This window comes from Eubalaena glacialis, chromosome 7 (assembly GCF_028564815.1).
Source record: "Eubalaena glacialis isolate mEubGla1 chromosome 7, mEubGla1.1.hap2.+ XY, whole genome shotgun sequence".
NCBI lineage: Eukaryota > Metazoa > Chordata > Mammalia > Artiodactyla > Balaenidae > Eubalaena > Eubalaena glacialis.
Window position 1 is genome coordinate 27,431,631 of NC_083722.1, and position 18,351 is coordinate 27,449,981.

Sequence of the window (18,351 nt, forward strand, 5' to 3'; positions counted from 1 at the left end):
ATCTAGTCTCATAGCATTGTGGTCAGAAAAGTTACTTAATATGATTTCAATTTTCTTAAATTTACCAAGGCTTGATTTGTGGCCCATGATATATTCTATCCTGGAGAATGCTCCATGAGCACCTGAGAAGAAACTGTATTCTGTTGTTTTTGGATGGAATGGCCCATAACTATCAATTAAGTCCATCTTGTTTAATGTGTCATTTAAAGCTTGTGTTTCCTTATTTATTTTCATTTTGGATGATCTGTCCATTGGTGAAAGTGGGGTGTTAAAGTCCCCTACTATGATTGTGTTACTGTTGATTTCCCCTTTTATGTCTGTTAGTGTTTCCTTTATGTATTGAGGTGGTCCTATGTTGGATGCATAAATATTTACAATTCTTCTTGGGTTGATCCTTTGATCATTATGTAGTGTCCTTCTTTGTCTCTTGTAATAGTCTTTATTTTAAAATCTATTTTGTCTGATATGAGCATTGCTACTCCAGCTTTCTTTTGATTTCTATTTACATGGAATATCTTTTTCCATCCCCTCACTTTCAGTCTGTATGTGTCCTTAGGTCTGAAGTGGGTCTCTTGTAGACAGCATATATATGGGTCTTGTTTTTGTTTCCATTCTGCCAGTCTATGTCTTTTGGTTGGAGCATTTAATTCATTTACATTTAAGGTAGTTTTCGATGTGTATGTTCCTATTACCATTTTCTTAATTGTTTTGGGTTTGTTTTTGTAGGTCTTTTTCTTCCCTTGTGTTTCCTGCCTAGAGAAGTTCCTTTAGCATTTGTTGTAAAGCTGGTTTGGTGGTGCTGAATTCTCTTAGCTTTTGCTTGTCTGTAAAGGTTTAAATTTCTCCATTGAATCTGAATGAGATCCTTGCTGGGAAGAGTAATCTTGGTTGTAGGTTTTTCCCTTTCATCACTTTAAATATGTCCTGCCACACCCTTCTGGCTTGCAGAGTTTCTGCTGAAAGATCAGCTGTTAACCTTATGGGGATTCCCTTGTATGTTATTTGTTGCTTTCCCATTGCTGCTTTTAATATTTTTTCTTTGTATTTAGTATTTGATAGTTTGATTAATGTGTGTCTTGGCAAGTCTCTCCTTGGATTTATCGTGTATGGGACTCTCTGTTCTTCCTGGACTTGATTGACTATTTCCTTTCCCATATAAGGGAAGTTTTCAACTATAATCTCTTCAAATATTTTCTCAGTCCCTTTTTTTTTTCTCTTCTTCTTCTGGGACCCCTATAATTCAAATGTTGGTGAGTTTAATATTGTCCCAGAGGTCTCTGAGACTGTCCTCAATTCTTTTCATTCTTTTGTCTTTATTCTGCTCTGCAGTAGTTATTTCCACTATTTTATCTTCCAGGTCACTTATCCGTTCTTCTGCCTCAGTTATTCTGCTGTTGATTCCTTCTAGAGAATTTTTAATTTCATTTATTGTGTTGTTCATCATTGTTTGTTTGCTCATTAGTTCTTCTAGGTCCTTGTTAAATGTTTCTTGTATTTTCTCCATTCTATTTCCAAGGTTTTGGATCATCGTTACTATCATTACTCTGAATTCTTTTTCAGGTAGACTGCCTATTTCCTCTTCATTTGTTTGGTCTGGTGGGTTTTTACTGTGCTCCTTCATCTGCTGCATATTTTGCTGTCTTCTCATTTTTTTTAACTTACTGTGTTTGGGGTCTCCTTTTCACAGGCTGCATGTTCGTAGTTCCCGTTGTTTCTGGTGTCTTCCCCCGGTGGGTAAGGTTGGTTCAGTGGGTTGTGTAGGCTTCCTTGTGGAAGGGACTGGTGCCTGTGTTCTGGTGGATGAGGCTGGATCTTGTCTTTCTGGTGGGTAAGACAGTGCCTGGTGGTGTGTTTTGGGGTGTCTGTGAACTTATTATGATTTTAGGTAGCCTCTCTGCTAATGGGTGGTGTTGTGTTCCTGTCTTCCTAGTTGTTTGGCATGGGGTGTCCCACACTTTAGCTTGCTGGTCTTTGAGTGGAGGTGGGTATAGTGTTGAGTTGGAGATCTCTGGAAGAGCTCTCGCCTATTGATATTTCAGGGGGCCGGGAGGTCTCTGGTGGGCCAATGTCCTGAACTCAGCTCTCCCACCTCAGAGGCTCAGGTCTGACACCTAGCTGGAGCACTAAGATCCTGTCAGCCACATGACTCAGAAGAAAAGGGAGAAAAGAAAAAGAAAAAAAGTTATTAAATAAAAAAATTTTTAAATATTATTAAAATAAAATTAAAAAGTAATTTAAAAAAAAGGAAGAAGAGAGCAGCCAAACCAATAAACAAATCCACCAATGATAGCAAGTGCTAAAACCTATACTAAAAAAAACCAGACAGACAGAATCCTAGGACAAATGGTAAAAGCAAACCTATACAGACAATATCACACAAAGAAGCATACACATACACACTCACAAAAAGAGAAAAAGAAGATTGTCCGGGCTCCGGCGGCGGCGATGGCGGCGGCGGTCGGTGCTGCGGGTGCAGCGGCGGCGGCGGCGGTGGCTCGGCGGGACCGAGGGCGGGAGCGGCCGAGACCATGGCTGGAGGCAAAGCTGGAAAGGACAGTGGGAAGGCCAAGGCTAAGGCAGTGTCTCGCTCACAGAGAGCTGGGTTACAGTTTCCCGTGGGCCGCATCCACAGACATTTGAAGACTCGCACCACAAGTCACGGAAGGGTCGGTGCCACTGCTGCAGTGTACAGTGCTGCAATTCTGGAGTACCTCACTGCTGAGGTGCTAGAGCTGGCAGGTAATGCTTCCAAGGATCTCAAAGTTAAGCGGATCACTCCGCGCCACTTGCAACTTGCAATCCGTGGTGATGAAGAGTTGGATTCTCTTATCAAGGCTACCATAGCTGGGGGTGGTGTGATCCCTCACATCCACAAGTCTCTGATTGGAAAGAAGGGACAGCAGAAAACTGCTTAGAGAGTTGTTTTAACCAACCCTCTTCCTCCCCGTCATTGTACTGTAACTGGGACAGAAGAAATAATGGGGATATGTGGAATTTTTAAAACAGTTAAGTGGAAAAGCATAGACAATTACTGTAGACATGAAAAAGAAACATTTGTATGTTCTTAGACTCGAAGTTTGATAAAAATACCTTTTCATGTGGCAACAGTTGTGTGTTGATTGGCTAGGTTTCTCCCATGTGTTTTATACAAAAATGGAATTGATAAACCATTTTTAAAAAAAAAAAAAAAAAAGAGAAAAAGAAAAAAAAATATATATATATATGTAAAGGAAGAGAGCAACCAAATCAATAAACAAATCTACCAATGATAATAAGCTCTAAATACTAAACTAAAATAAACATGAAAGTAGAAACAAATTAGATGCAGAAAGCAAACCCCAAGTCTACAGTTGCTCCCAAAGTCCACCACCTCAGTTTTGGGATGATTTGTTGTCTATTCAGGTATTCCACAGATGCAGGGTACATCAGGTTGAATGTGGAGATTTAATGCTCTGTTCCTGAGTCTGCATGGAGAGATTTCCCTTTCTCTTCTTTGTTTGCATAGCTCCTGGGGTTCAGCTTTGGATTTGGCCCTGCCTCTTCATGTAGGTCGCCCTCTGGCATCTGTTCCTCACCCAGACAGACAGAAGGGGGTTAAAGGAGCAGCTGATTCAGGGGCTCTGGCTCACTCAGGCCGGGAGGAGGGAGGGGTACGGTAATTATAATGGAATGCGGGGCAAGCCTGCGGCGGCAGAGGCCAGCGTAATGTTGCAACAGCCTGAGGCACGCCATGTGTTCTCCCGGGGAAGTTGTCCCTGGATCACGGGATCCTGGCAGTGGTGTGCTGCACAGGCTCTCGGGAGGGGAGGTGTGGATAGTGACCTGTGCTTGCACACAGGATTCTTGGTCGCTGCAGCAGCAGTATTAGAGTTTCATGCCCATCTCTGGTGTCCACGCTGATAGCCGTGCCTCACACCCGTCTCTGGAGCTTGTTTAAGCAGTTCATTAATATTTTTATAACATCCTCCTATGCATTTCCCTAGGTATTCTTCTTCTGCTCAGGGTCTATGTTTTAGTTAAATGTTTGTATATTTTTAAGTATATATTAAAATATTTTGTTAAAAAGATGTCCTAGTAGATCTTTTAATGGTATTTGATAGGCACAGAAACACCATTTTTTATTGTTATTGTTCAAACATCAGTTTCCCCAGTTGGCATTTATTTCACCCTTGGTTGTAATTGAAATGATCATTATTAAATCACTTTATATAAAATAGAGACCATGTGTTAACTACTAGAGCAGCAGCTCTTCCTGAGCATTACTGTGTCACAGGAATAAGTTGGAGCAATGCAGTAGTGAACCAAAATGCTCCAATCACACTTGCATGTCGAATCTAAGCTTTCTCTTGAAAAGGTTGTTTCACTTGAGTAATAGATGTTTGGAAACCATGTTCTGCCTCTTCGTTTCTCAGCTCCACACGTGTGTTCATCCAGACATGGGTCAAGTTACTATTTCAGGTCCACATTACTTTGGCAAAAGCTACATTACTTGCGAGAGACAGGCAAAAAGACTGCCCTGATATCTGCTTTGCCCAGGCAGAAGAATCTACAAATAAATACACTCAAGTATAGTAAAGGACCCTATATATTGTTCTCAAGCTGCTGTCCATCACTGTCCTGAGACGGAGAAAACTTATGGAAAACTGTCTTTAAGAACCTTGTGCTTGAGGAGTTGTCTGTCTGTTTATGTTCCTCTTAACTGAGTGGTTCACAGTGGGATTGTCAATATCTCCTCAGCCTGGTAATCAGGTGTGGGGACTCTCTGAGGTATTTCCCAACCTCTCAATAATGCACAGGGAACTCTGTTGGAGGTTGTAGCAGTTCTCATAGAAGTGGATACTCCTTCACTTCCATTTTTCTCTTTGTTCAGTTCCCACATTCTACTTCCTTTAGCCTGTCTTAAAGTTACCAATATCTGGGCTTCCGTGGTGGCGCAGTGGTTGAGAATCTGCCTGCCAATGCAGGGGACACGGGTTCGAGCCCTGGTCTGGGAAGATCCCACATGCCGCAGAGCAGCTAGGCCCGTGAGCCACAATTACTGAGCCTGTGCGTCTGGAGCCTGTGCTCCACAACAAGAGAGGCCGTGACAGTGAGAGGCCCGCGCACCGCGATGAAGAGTGACCCCCACTTGCCACAACTAGAGAAAGCCCTCACACAGAAATGAAGACCCAACACAGCCATAAATTAATTAATTAATTAATTAATTAATTTTAAAAAAAAAAGTTACCAATATCTGATATCTCCAGTCCTCTCCCTAATGGAACTCCAGACATCCCAATATGAGAAAGTGGTCCTAGCCCTTGGCCCGTCTTCTGGTGGTGTAAAACTTGATGCCTTGGAAAGCTTTTCTGCCTTCCAATGCTGTTTGATAAAGAACTATTTTCTTTAGGTTTTTAAGTCTTCTTTATTAATTCTACTTAACCTTTTCATCACCAGAAAAAGCCCAGCCCCCCTCCCATCAGCATTAGGTGCTGCTTATACCTCGTTACACTAAGGATGTTCAAGTTTGCAGACCGTCACATTTTTAAGCATATTCTTTTCTTCTTCTTCCTCTTCTTTTCAAAAAAAAGTATTAAACAAAATGCATCTCCTCCTAGTGGTAGCACAAGGGAAATCACAAGCTCAGTGTATTATACCACTGTGACAGAATGTCATTTCAATTGCCTTATTAACCATATGAAAAAATATATCACAACAGTGAGAAAACTTCTCAGTTATCTATATCTTCCCCCTTAGGCTATTGTCATGAGCCACTGGCATACTAAGGAGAGTGTACTAATTCAGTTGTCAGCTGCCTCACCTATTAAAAAGGGGGAAAAATACCAGCAACAAAATTGAAACCCATAATAAGGGTGGTGAAGAGGTCTGAATAGCTCTGTCCACTTGTAGTCCTGAATTAAACACTCTCTCAGAAATGTGCCATTTGAACTGTCAGAGAGAATGCTGCTGTCACCCACATCTCGTTTGGTAATGAAGCATTAACAGTGTTGTGAAAGCAGCTTTCCCCGGCTGCATTTGGGGAACATGAGACTGGACGCTCATGCTTGAAGTTTTCAAGTGGAGTGTAAGTATCATTTACCTCATGTTCTTTTTATAAGAAGGAGGAAGTCATGAGAAAGCTATGAAAGTATACAGGTCTGGAAGTCAGATCAGGGGTTTTGGGGAAGCCAGAAAACAGCAGATTTTATGAGACCTGAACCAGCGTGCCAAGTGGAAAATTTAAATTTGCTAGTTTTTGGCCAGATTTTGGAGATATACTGAATTTATAAACCTGATTTCTGAAAGCCCTTGCTGTGTCACCCTAGGAAAATACTAAGAGTTTATTAAATAATGTTCACTCTAAGTATGCACTGGATTTATAGATCACTGAATATGGGAGGAAGAGGTATAACTGATGACCTAAGTGTATATCAGACTTACTTTTCCATAAACTATCAAAGCCACACTCTGTACAGTAAAAATGACTTTTAAGCTTTAGGTGATGTATATTGGAGCAATATTTTGTATGATAAAATATAAGCCTACTGAAAGAAGAACACTATACTAGTCATAGTACTCCTTTAACTCACGCAAGGATAATGAGGTTGAGTATGAATTAATATAGCTTATCTTTTACAGAGAAGCAAAATATTACCCAGAGTAAATGTTTCTCATCTGCAGTCATATACCTAATGAGTATCAACAGATGATTTGAACCCAGGACTGACTCCAGAATCCTTGGGTTTTCCTCTGTACCACATTAGAGAGGAAATCAGTGTAATGGGTTTTGCCCTTGAATCCTTTTTCTTTTTCTTACTTTTCTTACTTTTAGGAATTTTCCATCACTTAAGTGTAAATATTATTAACTCTTTGTATTTGTTACCATTACATTTTTAAAAATTTAATACAGATTCCATTTAAAGGATTCTGGCTGAGAAAACATGCCAAAGCTGTTTAACAGCTCTGATATGGTCTTTAAAACTCATTTTAAAAATAAATCTGGGGAGAATATCATTGAGTGAAAGAATGCAGTGAAGAACATAAAATATGCAATATTTCATACCTCCAGTTTTTATGTCTTTCCTGTCAAGGGTTTTACCCTAGAGTTTGTCTCTAAGGTGCTGCCCTTGCTACCACTTCATAAGTTATTCTGTCACTGTCCCATTGCTATTTTGCATCTTCCCTCTGTCCCTCAGTTTAAATTAAAAAAAAAAAAAAAAATGAATGTGATTGGCCCAGCATGTCTAGAAGACCCTAGAAAGCCTATGGATTGGTTGCCCTTGGGTCAGATAAACACCCTTAATTCAGTTGGCTTAGCAAGGGGTGAGGCCTGTGGGTGGGCAGATTCAGAATGGGGCCTGGGCTGACCGGCATGTGAAAAACTATGAAGGGCCTTAAAAGCTATGAAAAGTATCTTCATTTTAATTCCTTGGTAGAAAAAAGACATTGAACCCTTTAGTATGTCAACATATCACAATTATGTTTCGGGAATACTCACTACAGTGAGTAAGTCTTGGCATAAAATACGTTCCTTGGTCCTCATAGAGTAAGTTATTTTTGCTGGATCCTGACCTCTAGGGATATCAATAGATAAAAATCCTATATGAGAAGTTGAAGAGTGGAGTGGAGAAAATCTTGGTCTCTGAAGTCATGATATAGATCTGGATTTGAATACTTTACCTACTACTTAGATGGATGTCTTTCCTAAGTGCTTGATGCCTGTTTCCTCATTCTTAAAATCATAAAACACAGCCTTTCATAAGATTTTTGTGAGGGCATGTAAAAATATTTAAAGTAATGCTTGTGAAGAACCTAATACTATCGAGAAAAGTAAGAGAAGATAAGGTTTCTGGGACATTCTGATTCTTCTACCTTGGAAAAATAAGAACAATAATAATAATTATACATTTCAATTACATTCTTGATTTCAATTTTAAATATTCATAATAATTCTCTAAGGAAACCAGATTTGGTATGGTTTAATTCCAGCTTTGCCATTACTTGCTGACCAAGAGCAAGTCCCCTCTGATTCTTAGTTTCTTCATCTGTAAAATGGTGATAAAAGAAATTACCTTTAAAGAATACCGTGAAAGTAAAGATAGAAAACATCTAATATTCTAATAAGCTCAGAGCACTTAACATGTCCCTCACAGCACATAGGCTAGCTAGTCTTGGGTATCTCTGGAATTTTCTTAATTCCATCTCCCAAATCCATTACCAACACTTTATTTTGCATTCTTTTTTTGCTTTCCCAACAGGTTCATAATGGCTCTCTCTAGAGCCCTGGATATAGAGAGAAGGGGGGTGTGTGTGTGTGTGTATGTGTATGTGTGTAGGAGATGGTCAGTCCTCACATATAATTCAGTCTCCTGAGTGAGTATCCTCAATATCACTCCCTGCTTGCAACCTTGGAGATTGTGACAAGAATCACTGTTTAGCTTCCCTTTCAAGCAGAGAGCAGGGGACATGGCCTAGTCAAGAATGTGTACTCCCTTGGGCGCCTGATTTAGAGTTTAATGTGGTGAGGTTTGAAAGGGTTAATAATCAAGGGATTGGGGTGATGATAAGATAAAGTAGTAGAGTTCTGGGATGTGCAAACTTGGAGCCTGACACTAAGGTGGAGGTCAAAAAGAAACAAGAAAGGAGATAGCAACTCCAGATATGGGGCTGTAGAGTAAGGTTGCTTCTCTTGTACTTACTCTGTGGTACTGGGGTGTAGGCATGTTGCCTCTTCATGTTCTGTTGTTTAATAGCTCAGGTCATAGCGTCGTGTACCATTTGTATTTCTGTTTACTCAATTTTTTTTGCTTTACCCAGTGTTGGAACAACTGTTCTATTTTCCACGCCTTACGTACATCTTTACTTCTGATCCCTGTTGTTCTCTGACTTGATGCTTTGCTCCTACAATCCATTTGAATTCGGAAATTTTATAGGTACCACGCCCACCAGCCACCTTCCCACTATTGTAGTCTTAAAGGTCTAATCTCAAAAAGGTCATACTTTCTTATATTTTATCGGTGGTGCACAGTTGCCCAAGAGAGTAATGCTAATATCATCTAAACGGTCATATAATCATTTGAATAGTGGCCAGTCTAAGCCCGAGTTTCTCTGTGTGACCCACTGACTGACCAGCAGCTTTAGCATCACATGAGAATGTTGAGTATGAAACCTGGAGTGGGACATAGCCTTCTGTATTTTAATAAGCCCTCCAGGTGATTCTTGATACCCACTAACATTGGAGAACTGTTGGTTTGGATTATGGATTGAGGAGGCCCATAGCATGGGTTGAAAGATTTATCTGTTGGCCTTGATTACCTTCCTTTCTAGAACTCAATCATTATAGTTCTCTTCTGTTTGTTAAAGGCTTGATTTTGCCTAGTAAAATTTAGCTATCTTTGGAAAGGATAATAGATTAAGCTGACAGTAATTTATAATTTTATATGAATTTGTTTATATTATCTTTTCCTCATAACAGCTTTGGTAGTAGCTAATTTGAAAAACATCATTTAAAAGAGTGGATAGCTGTACAGCAGAAATTAACACAACATTGTAAATCAACTATACTTCAATGAAAAAAAAAATAAGAGTAGATAATCCAAAACAGCCACATGTCTTTTATTTCAATGGAATTTATCCTATCTTTGACAAAAGCCCAATATCTTAAAAATTAGAAATATAACTCATGGAATATTATAATAACTTTAAATTTATTTGTATTTATATAAATTTTTGTGTGAAGACACTATGTAATTGTACTTACTAAAATCTCCAGTTCAGAGAAGTACTAGTTATAGTTTAGGAAAACTGAAACCACTGGTATTATTTCTGAGAGATTTTTTTTCAGATAGAAATAATCAAGGGGTACAACTAAGTTTAGCTAAAGTCTTACTGATATTTGAGGTCCTCAGTTTAGGATGACTAACAGCCCATGTTGTGGAAATGTTTTGGAGGAAAACATATAGAAAAATTAAGTATCCGGTAGGTTTTAACATAAATGTTTCAGAAATTGTACTGAGAGTTCTAATTGCTAAATTATTAGAAGGCAGAATGCTGGAGTAGAAAGCAGGATGTATGGTGACTAGGGAAACATAGGCTGTACCACGAGCTCTGCTGATAATGCTATGTATGACCTTGGTAAAATCAGTTAAATCTCTGGACCTTAGACCTATCACGTGTGAAAGGAAGAGTTGGACTAGGAAGAGTTGGACTAGATGATCTCAAAATGTTTTTCTAGGTCAATAATTCTGTTAATGACTACCATTTAATCTTTAGAAGAAGTTGAAAACAACTTATATAGAGAAAAGCTAAGGCTCCAAGAAGGTTTTTTTCCAAGGTTATGCCGTTAGAAAGTAGCAGAACTGGGATTTAAACCAGGTGTTTGATCACATTGGCAGCCTATTTAACCCATTTGTGACCTAGACTTGTGTTTTTCCTCTTACATTTGAAAGAAAGCGTCATTGACTATACAAAAATCATATAAAACTTATACCTCACAAGACAGTCATACATTGTGGACCTAACTTGAGAATATGAGAGAATTCCACATTCTATCAATTTATTTTAATATTTGTTTATTGAGAATACTTAAATAAGTATACATGATTCATTTCAATTTCACAGAAACTATTTTGAGTTATTATCGTTTATATTTTATATTGCCTTTGCATTGATATATAATCAAGAATTGATTGTTTCACTGTCCAATAATTAAATATTTCTATTGCTATATTTTAAAATGGCTTGTTGGGTAACTCTTTAGATAATTTATTAGGGCAAGAACTTACTAATGTTGGAGAATGATTCATTTAGCCAACCCTCTGCAAAGCCCAACTGGGTTTTCTCTCCAAGATTTAATAATATTATACATTGGCCACTGAATTTTGTGTCAGAAATCTGGACTTTAAATAAAAGAATCAGCCCTTTAAACTAGGTCTATCTACAGGTAGCTGTTTGGGAGACAAAAAGAGTATTAGGAGATGATTTTTCCTTATCTAATCATCTTCGGTACTTTTATTTCCTCATTTTTCTGTATAACTTTCTCACATGGGTTGTTTGAAAACGACATCCCTTTTTTAGACTGTAAACTGGCCTCATCAAACTCAATGGTTTTGCATGATTGGGAAATTTTTGCATAAGCAGCCTGTATCAACTCCTTCGTTCCTGCTGATGATCTGGAAGCAGAAGGAAGCTGCTTTGGGACACACCCACATTAGTTCACACACACACACACACACACACACACGCACTATCTCCCTTTGCTCCCTTTCATCTAGTGAAGTACATTATGGCCTCTTAAAGAGCATTATAAAGCACTAAAACTTAAAGGCAACATTTCCTTTTGACTGGATGACTGCTCTAAGCTGGGTCTGCATGTAATCCAAGAATAACTTATTTTTCTGATAGATACAAACAAGGCTAAGACTTCCTGTCACATTAATGAAAGTGGAGAGAACTCAGGAAATGCATGCTCCTCTCTTAATTGGAAAACTTGGCCCTAAGAATAAAAGTCATTTATATTTTCTTTCTTCTAATGTCCCTGTTGTGTAACTCCATTTTGGGGAGGTAAGAACTTTCAAACTTTTTCTTTTCTCTCGACACACAACTTAAAATAATGAGGTGATTCCATCAAAAACAAAAAAGTCACTATTGCTCTTTAGAAATGAGAGGAATCTTAAGACAAGGTGATAGAAGGAAATTTTCCTAGTTTTGAAAACTATGTGAAGTTTTACAAATTTATAAATATTATATTCTTATCATTATATTAAAAGTGAATTATATTAACATGTCTTTGTGTTGCATGTGCATATCCTAGTTGGTTTTCTCTTGGAGCTGGGTGAAGTTAGGATGGAGCTGACACAGGTGGGAGGGTAGGTAGAATGTTGAGGAGAATAGCATGAAATTCACCAGTTCATCAATATCATTAGCCCTTTTTTAATTTCAAATTTTGTAAATTTTTAAATTTTATTATTTTTTTTAATTTCAATTTTAGCAGAAGAAGTAGTGGTCTATTGTCTCCTGGAATGTAAGTCCAGGGACATTTTCCATAACTCTATTCAGTGTGTGATGGTGGTGAGGCCCAGGAACAATGACTGTTCCTTATTAGTACCAGATCCCTTTGCTCTAGTCTGTTGCTGACTGTGTACCTGACTCTACCTGGGGCCTTTTCTCTTATAGCTCGTAAGGGGCACAGCCAAGATTTCAGTCCAGCATGAGAGCTCACATTCTTCCTCGCTGATTAACTCCCATCAAGGTTAAGTACTCCACCCAGGTTATACAGCCAAGTGCAGGGAAAAATAAAGACTATCAATAGGGTGACCATATCATCCAGTTTGGGGAAAAAAAAATCTCAATTTAAGTTATTGTCCCTGAATAATTATCAATACTGTCCCTTCACACTCAAAATTGAGCCAGTTTCAACAAAATTATATCGTCAATTTAGCATTACAATTTAAATAGCAAATTCTCCTGTGCCCATAATTTTTTTCCCTCAACAAATTTATTTATTTATTTATTTTTAAACTTTTTATTTTATATTGGGGTATAGTTGATTAACAATGTTGTGTTAGTTTCAGGTGTACAACAAAGTGATTCAGTTATACATAGACATGTATCTATTCTTTTTCAAATTCTTTGCCCATAATTTTTTTAACCCCAATTTGTTTGATGCAAGCCAATTTACTTATTTAGCTCGTTACGATTTTCCTGTGCTCAGCCCATATACAAAAGAATTTGATCTACAGATCAATTAACCTCCCTCTATGGCATCTCACTTGAATCAAATAAAAAGCTATTTCCCATATGAGAAATAAAGAACAGGCCCTAGCAAGGAAGATAATAATGCATTCTTTGAAAGTACATGGTCAAATTACAAAGAAAAAGAGTTTGGGGTGAGATGAAACAGGGGAGAGGCAGACACATTTTTAGACATGTCACAACATTTACAGTGATTTTAGGTGAAAAGAGCAGTAAATTCCAATAGACTGAGAAAATTTGCAGCACAGCCGGCCTAGGGAAAAAAAAAATCTGTCTTCCACCAAGATCTTGAAAACGACTGTTGTAAAAGGCCTCCTGAAATGTGAAGATGCTGTATATTTTCTTCAGAGTCCTGCATTTAGCCTATGGTTACTTTAGGATTTTCAAATAAGTATTTAATCTCCTGGGGGAACCCCAATAGTAGCATAGGTTTATGAAGGTGTCTTCAGTAACCCCGGTGCCCTCACTAATTAATACTTGGACTGAATCTGCCATGGGTCAGTGTCAAGGCTGCTTAATGGAAGTCCAATTAATGGTGAGCAGCGCCAAAGGGAGAAGCTCCCTACCCTCTGCTGTCACCTTCCTTCTCCCAACTTTCTCAATGCCTTTCTTTATAAGTTTCTACCTCTAGCCAGTTCTGCCACTTCATGCTTCTTCCATTTTATTTAACTTTTTATAAAATGGTCTATGCTTCACTCCTCGTCTTCAAAACTTGCTCACATTCATCTTCAGGAATGACTATCGTGTCTTCTTGTGGTGCTGGAGAACCTTCGATGTAGTCATGCTAGAGGCAGGTTCAAAAAACAGGACTGGCTAAAGACACAAGGGGACAAAGGTTATACTTACTGAGATGCTTCTCCCCCATTTCATAACTCCAGTGCACATGAACACACACACACACACACACACACACCCCAGGAAATCGTAGCAGATGCATACACCCATACACACCAAAGGATAACTCACATACACAGACTTTTTTAGCCATCATATATATCCAAGTACCATCATATATATCCTGTACCAGTGCCAACTAAGATGAAATCCATCTATCATTCTTCTTAATGTCAGGGCCTAAGGGGGGCAACAGAATTCTGATGACGGAAAGAAAGAATTAGTTTTCCATATTCTCCAATTATTTACTTTGTTAGCTAACACTCCTGTCCTCCTAGTGAGTTTCAAGTTGGGCAAATACATGCCTGAATCTTTGGAGGAGTGGTGGGGACCTGGAGTGGCCAGAGTTTCCAGAGCAGTTGTGCTCTGAGCTCTCCTGTTCATGAAGCCCACGGTGCTTTACAAACAGTATTATTTTCTCTACGTGCTATTCCTTAAGGAAAGTTGGCAAGCTTTTCTTGGACTAACCCATTAGGGGCTTGGTGAAGAAATCTGAGACTCTTGGAGTCAAAAGCATTTCAAGACTAGCTCTGGGCAGAAGGAATCTCCTCTAAGGTGTCATGGAATATTCTTTCCACTTCGAGGTACTCGTGCACAGAGTGGATCTCCTGCACTTAAAACCGTACCCACAAGTGGCATGTGGGTTTAGACTTCTTCCTATTAATAAAACAATAGCATTTCCTTATATTTATAGATTTTTATCCAGTTTATAAAGAAATATCCATGTCCCTTAACTCATTTAAGTACTTCCAGGAATCATCTCCAAAACCTGGTCGTGCACTATATTCTCTAATACAACACAGACCTACATTTAAAGCAAAGGCAGGGAAGGCAGCTTCCAAGAATGGCTTAGAAGGATACCCTGTTTCCACAGCTGTGGAGTCAGATTATACCGGTGACGTTTTGAGCTTTTCCCAGTGCAAAGCCAACAGCCTATCAACCTACGCAGTCACAGAGGGGGCCCTTGACAAATAAATATTAACTGAATAAATTCACTTTGGGTAAGAAAGAGCAGAACTGTGACCTTTCTCTTCAACAAGTTTCTCATCCATGGAATAAAGAAAATTTGCTCAGTTGGACTTTGTACAAGATGTTCTCTGCTGCCTGGTGTAAACTGGAACAGGAAGAGAATTCAGGAGAAGAATAATAGGGTCTCAACTCCGATTGAATTATTTTCACCTCTGCCCAGAGAGAACAACATCCTAGGAGAAAAAGGGATTAATCAGACCAAGTGCTTTGAACATACCAACAGCTTAATGAATGTGAACTAATAGATTCTTAGCTATGGGAGAGAGCATGAGGTCACCTGTCTTTATCCCTGCTTCCCTGCAGGACCGCACTGAAACCTCTTCCTAAAAACCAGGGTAGATGCTGAATTCTAAGCCAAAATGTAGAATGAACAGTACAGAATTGCTGAACCCAGATTCATATTAAACTCATTTTTGTTCTTTTGTTAAAACCCAAACTTAAAAAAAAGATAAGACCACTTGAATACATTTAAATGTGGAGATTTTCTTTTCTTGAATATGAACAAAATAGGAATATGCTTTCTGAAAGATGCCTGAGTTGATCCAGTATTTATTTGTTTCAAGAAGAATTATAGTCTTTGAGATAAAAGAATTTCATAGCCTCCAACAGTAATATTTACTAGGGCTTCATGCACACAATAATTCTGTGTATTTAAATTAAATAGCCCTGATGCATTTTGAACACATTTTCTTTCTTTCAAAAGGAGTGATCCTTTTCTATATCATTCTTTTCCATGAGAATTTCCACGAAGTATCCCCTTTTATGCTATAAAATTATAATTTCTTACACTTTATTTTCTATCTGTCAAGTCACAGAATTATTGTCGATTACATTTGTAGTTTTTAACAATCTACTTAAAATTTAAAAAATTTTTGTGTGTGTAGCAGAAGAGTATCAGATAGGTCCATAATTCAGAATAAAGCTTCCCCTGATACCTGCACCCCAACTACTAATACCCTGATTCATCCTTGTCCTGTTGAAGATGAGGAAACACAGGTTTATGGAGGGAAAAGTCACACATGACATTGACCATGGAGACAGAAACAGAAGATTTATTCCTGAGTTCTACCACTGTTAATCTCATTAAGTAGTACTGCCTTTAAATGCTCCATGCATTGTTGTACTTTTAAAATTTTAACAATGTGACTTTATTATCTCATCAAAATTAAATTAAACAAAAACTTCATATTTAGTTATAAGATGTCAAAATCAAAATCAGTTTCAAAAGTCTGGGAAGAAAACACAACAATGAAACAACTGTGCACTTTGGATCTCTTTACGTTATAAGCGATTGTCATTCCGAACATTTCTTTCCTCTTAGTCACATAGGACATTTATATAATTTCTGCAGCGTTATAATAGAATTACTCCTCCGAGAAACCCCATACTATGAGAATGTATTCGAGTTAACTGAGCTGGCAGATGACCTTAATATACAAAATATATTGATACAACAACCACTTACTTTCCTGACCGATGAAGCTGATAAAAGAAGAAGTAGAACAGAGAATGTATGAGGGGAAAACATCCAGGTGGCTTAGACCCATGCTGTGGGAGTTGGAGTCAAAATAATCTAACCTACCTCATTCACTTTGATTAATTTTTTCCTCTGATGGCATTATTTTATTCTCATCGCATTGTTCAAGACTTTATTTCACTAGGTCTAGTTGTTTTCCATTCTTGTTGATGTGAAGTACTGAGACCCAAATATTCATTCTTACAGAGAAAAGACCACCTGTAAGCATCGTTTTCACAAGGTCACAAGTCTGTGGTTTCTCGTCCATCTGCAATCTCCACCTCTCCGGAGGCTGTCTCACTTGCTTTATTTCCTGCAAGTCCCTCACATGATGCCTGGCACATGGTAGGTGTTTAATAAATATACGTTAAGCGAACCAATGCTGCTCATTAGAGTAACCCCTCATTTACAAGCTTTGTGAACATGAGTTACTGTCTCACTTAAGCAGGTCAGCTAAATATCTTATTTCTCCCAGAAGTTGTCCTTTATTTACTAAATTAGCCAGACCATCCAAAGTTGGTATGCCAAATATATATATAACCTTAGTTACCTTAAGTAATGGATCGCCTAAGGAGAAATCGTGACTTTCAGCAGATACTTGTAATGAAATGTTGAGCAAAGTGCAGATTTCGACATCAGAAATACCTTGATTTAAATTCCAGTTCCCAGATTACTTAGCCATCTGACCATGAAAGCGTTACTTAACTTCTCTGAACCTGATTCCTCATTTGTAGTAATAACTGGCTTTCAGAATTTATGAAGCATTGCATAAATATCAGGAGGTCCAGCATAGTGCCTGAAGCATGGGAGGCCTTACTCATAGGCAACTATTATTGTTTCTAAATTTCACATTGCACACAATACTACAAACCTGCCTCTCGAGGGGAAAGTGTAAAATTTTATAATAACTACTATTTATTTAAACTGAAAATGTACGAAAATAAATTCCTGCTAGACTGAAATACAGTCTACAACATTCAGTTTAAATATACAAATCAGAACAGCGGAAGTTAACAGTAAGTTGAAATATAAAATAGAATGTTTCCATCTCCCTGCTGCCTCTCTTAATTCTTTTGGGACAATTTGGTATTATTTAGTAAGTCCTGAAGTTCCATAGAGTAAGTAATTTGGGGACTTCTGGGGAATGGGGAAGCAACACAAGTAGATATGAATCTGGCCAGCTTCTCCTTGGCCCATTTACACTCTCTGGATGTCAGCAGTTGAAGGTCCACAAGTCATAGTGATGCCAGGTAAGACTCGAAGAGAAGTAGTTTCAACCACAAAAGCCAGAAAGAAATTTTTAAAAATTGGTCCCTTTGATTTGGTTGACAGATAGTTGCTTTTGTGTGTTTTTCACTCACTCATTTGTTCGTCCTTAACAAAGATTACTCAGTGCCTAATACATGAAGATGTTGAAATCAATGCTGGAACAAGAAACTAATTTTACCATTATGCAGTTTATAATATAATGAGGGGAGGGGAGATTTATAATCAGGAATGTTTAAGATAGTATGGATGCATTTGTTTAATAAATGCAGGTTAGGTTCTCTTTGGCATTCATGTTTTGTAAAAGAGGAGATTTCAGTTTGGTCAAAATATAGCCTTTGCTGCTTGTAAAGTGAGGTCAGCAAATTACAGTGACATATTATGTCTTGGATTTGCAATTCACAATGTGCCTACATTGAAAATCTCTGGTTTTTATGGTTGTGCTGAGATGGCTATAATTTTTTCTGAATTCCTTTGATATTGGTAAATTGTTTTCTCCCCGATGAGTGGAGAGGTCAGTAAAGAAGTAAACTGTTTGGAATCTTTAAATGCTTTCCCAAGTAGAAGGAAATGAAAAAGTAGAAAAGCTTTCACAGACTGAGAAATCACAAGCGGATCGTCTGTGGTGGTGGTAGTGACCATTGTTGTAACTAACACTTACTGAGCTCTTATTACGTTAATTACAGCAATCAGTATATACGGGTGTCCTCGCATTACCCCTGTGAGGTGAGGCTTCCTAATTTTATTTCTGCTTTGCACGTGGAGTAACTGAGGTTTAGAGAGATTATGTCATTTTCCCACAGCCCTGCCGTTGGTGGCCGTGGCTGTCAAACTGTAGATCTGAAGTTCTTGAACCCCTGGGTCTGCCTCACAGTAAGGAGCCCCAGGGCCTCTGGGTGGAGGGGAGTGGGGCA

General features: G+C 38.4%; 1 protein-coding gene and 1 long non-coding RNA gene across 2 annotated transcripts in view; both read left to right on the forward strand.

Annotated features, from left to right (window-relative positions):
- Positions 1-16,503, forward strand: part of LOC133094428 (uncharacterized) — a 62,358-nt gene extending 45,855 nt beyond the window's left edge. Inside the window, exon 3 of the long non-coding RNA XR_009701464.1 lies at positions 16,379-16,503. This is a non-coding gene — a long non-coding RNA (uncharacterized LOC133094428). The remainder of the gene's footprint in view (positions 1-16,378) is intronic.
- LOC133094427 (histone H2A.V) lies at positions 2,468-3,069 on the forward strand. Its single transcript, XM_061194983.1, has one exon. It carries the CDS (start codon positions 2,529-2,531, stop codon positions 2,913-2,915), a length of 387 nt encoding a protein of 128 aa, XP_061050966.1. The 5' UTR covers positions 2,468-2,528; the 3' UTR covers positions 2,916-3,069.
- Positions 16,504-18,351: the final 1,848 nt, after the last annotated feature.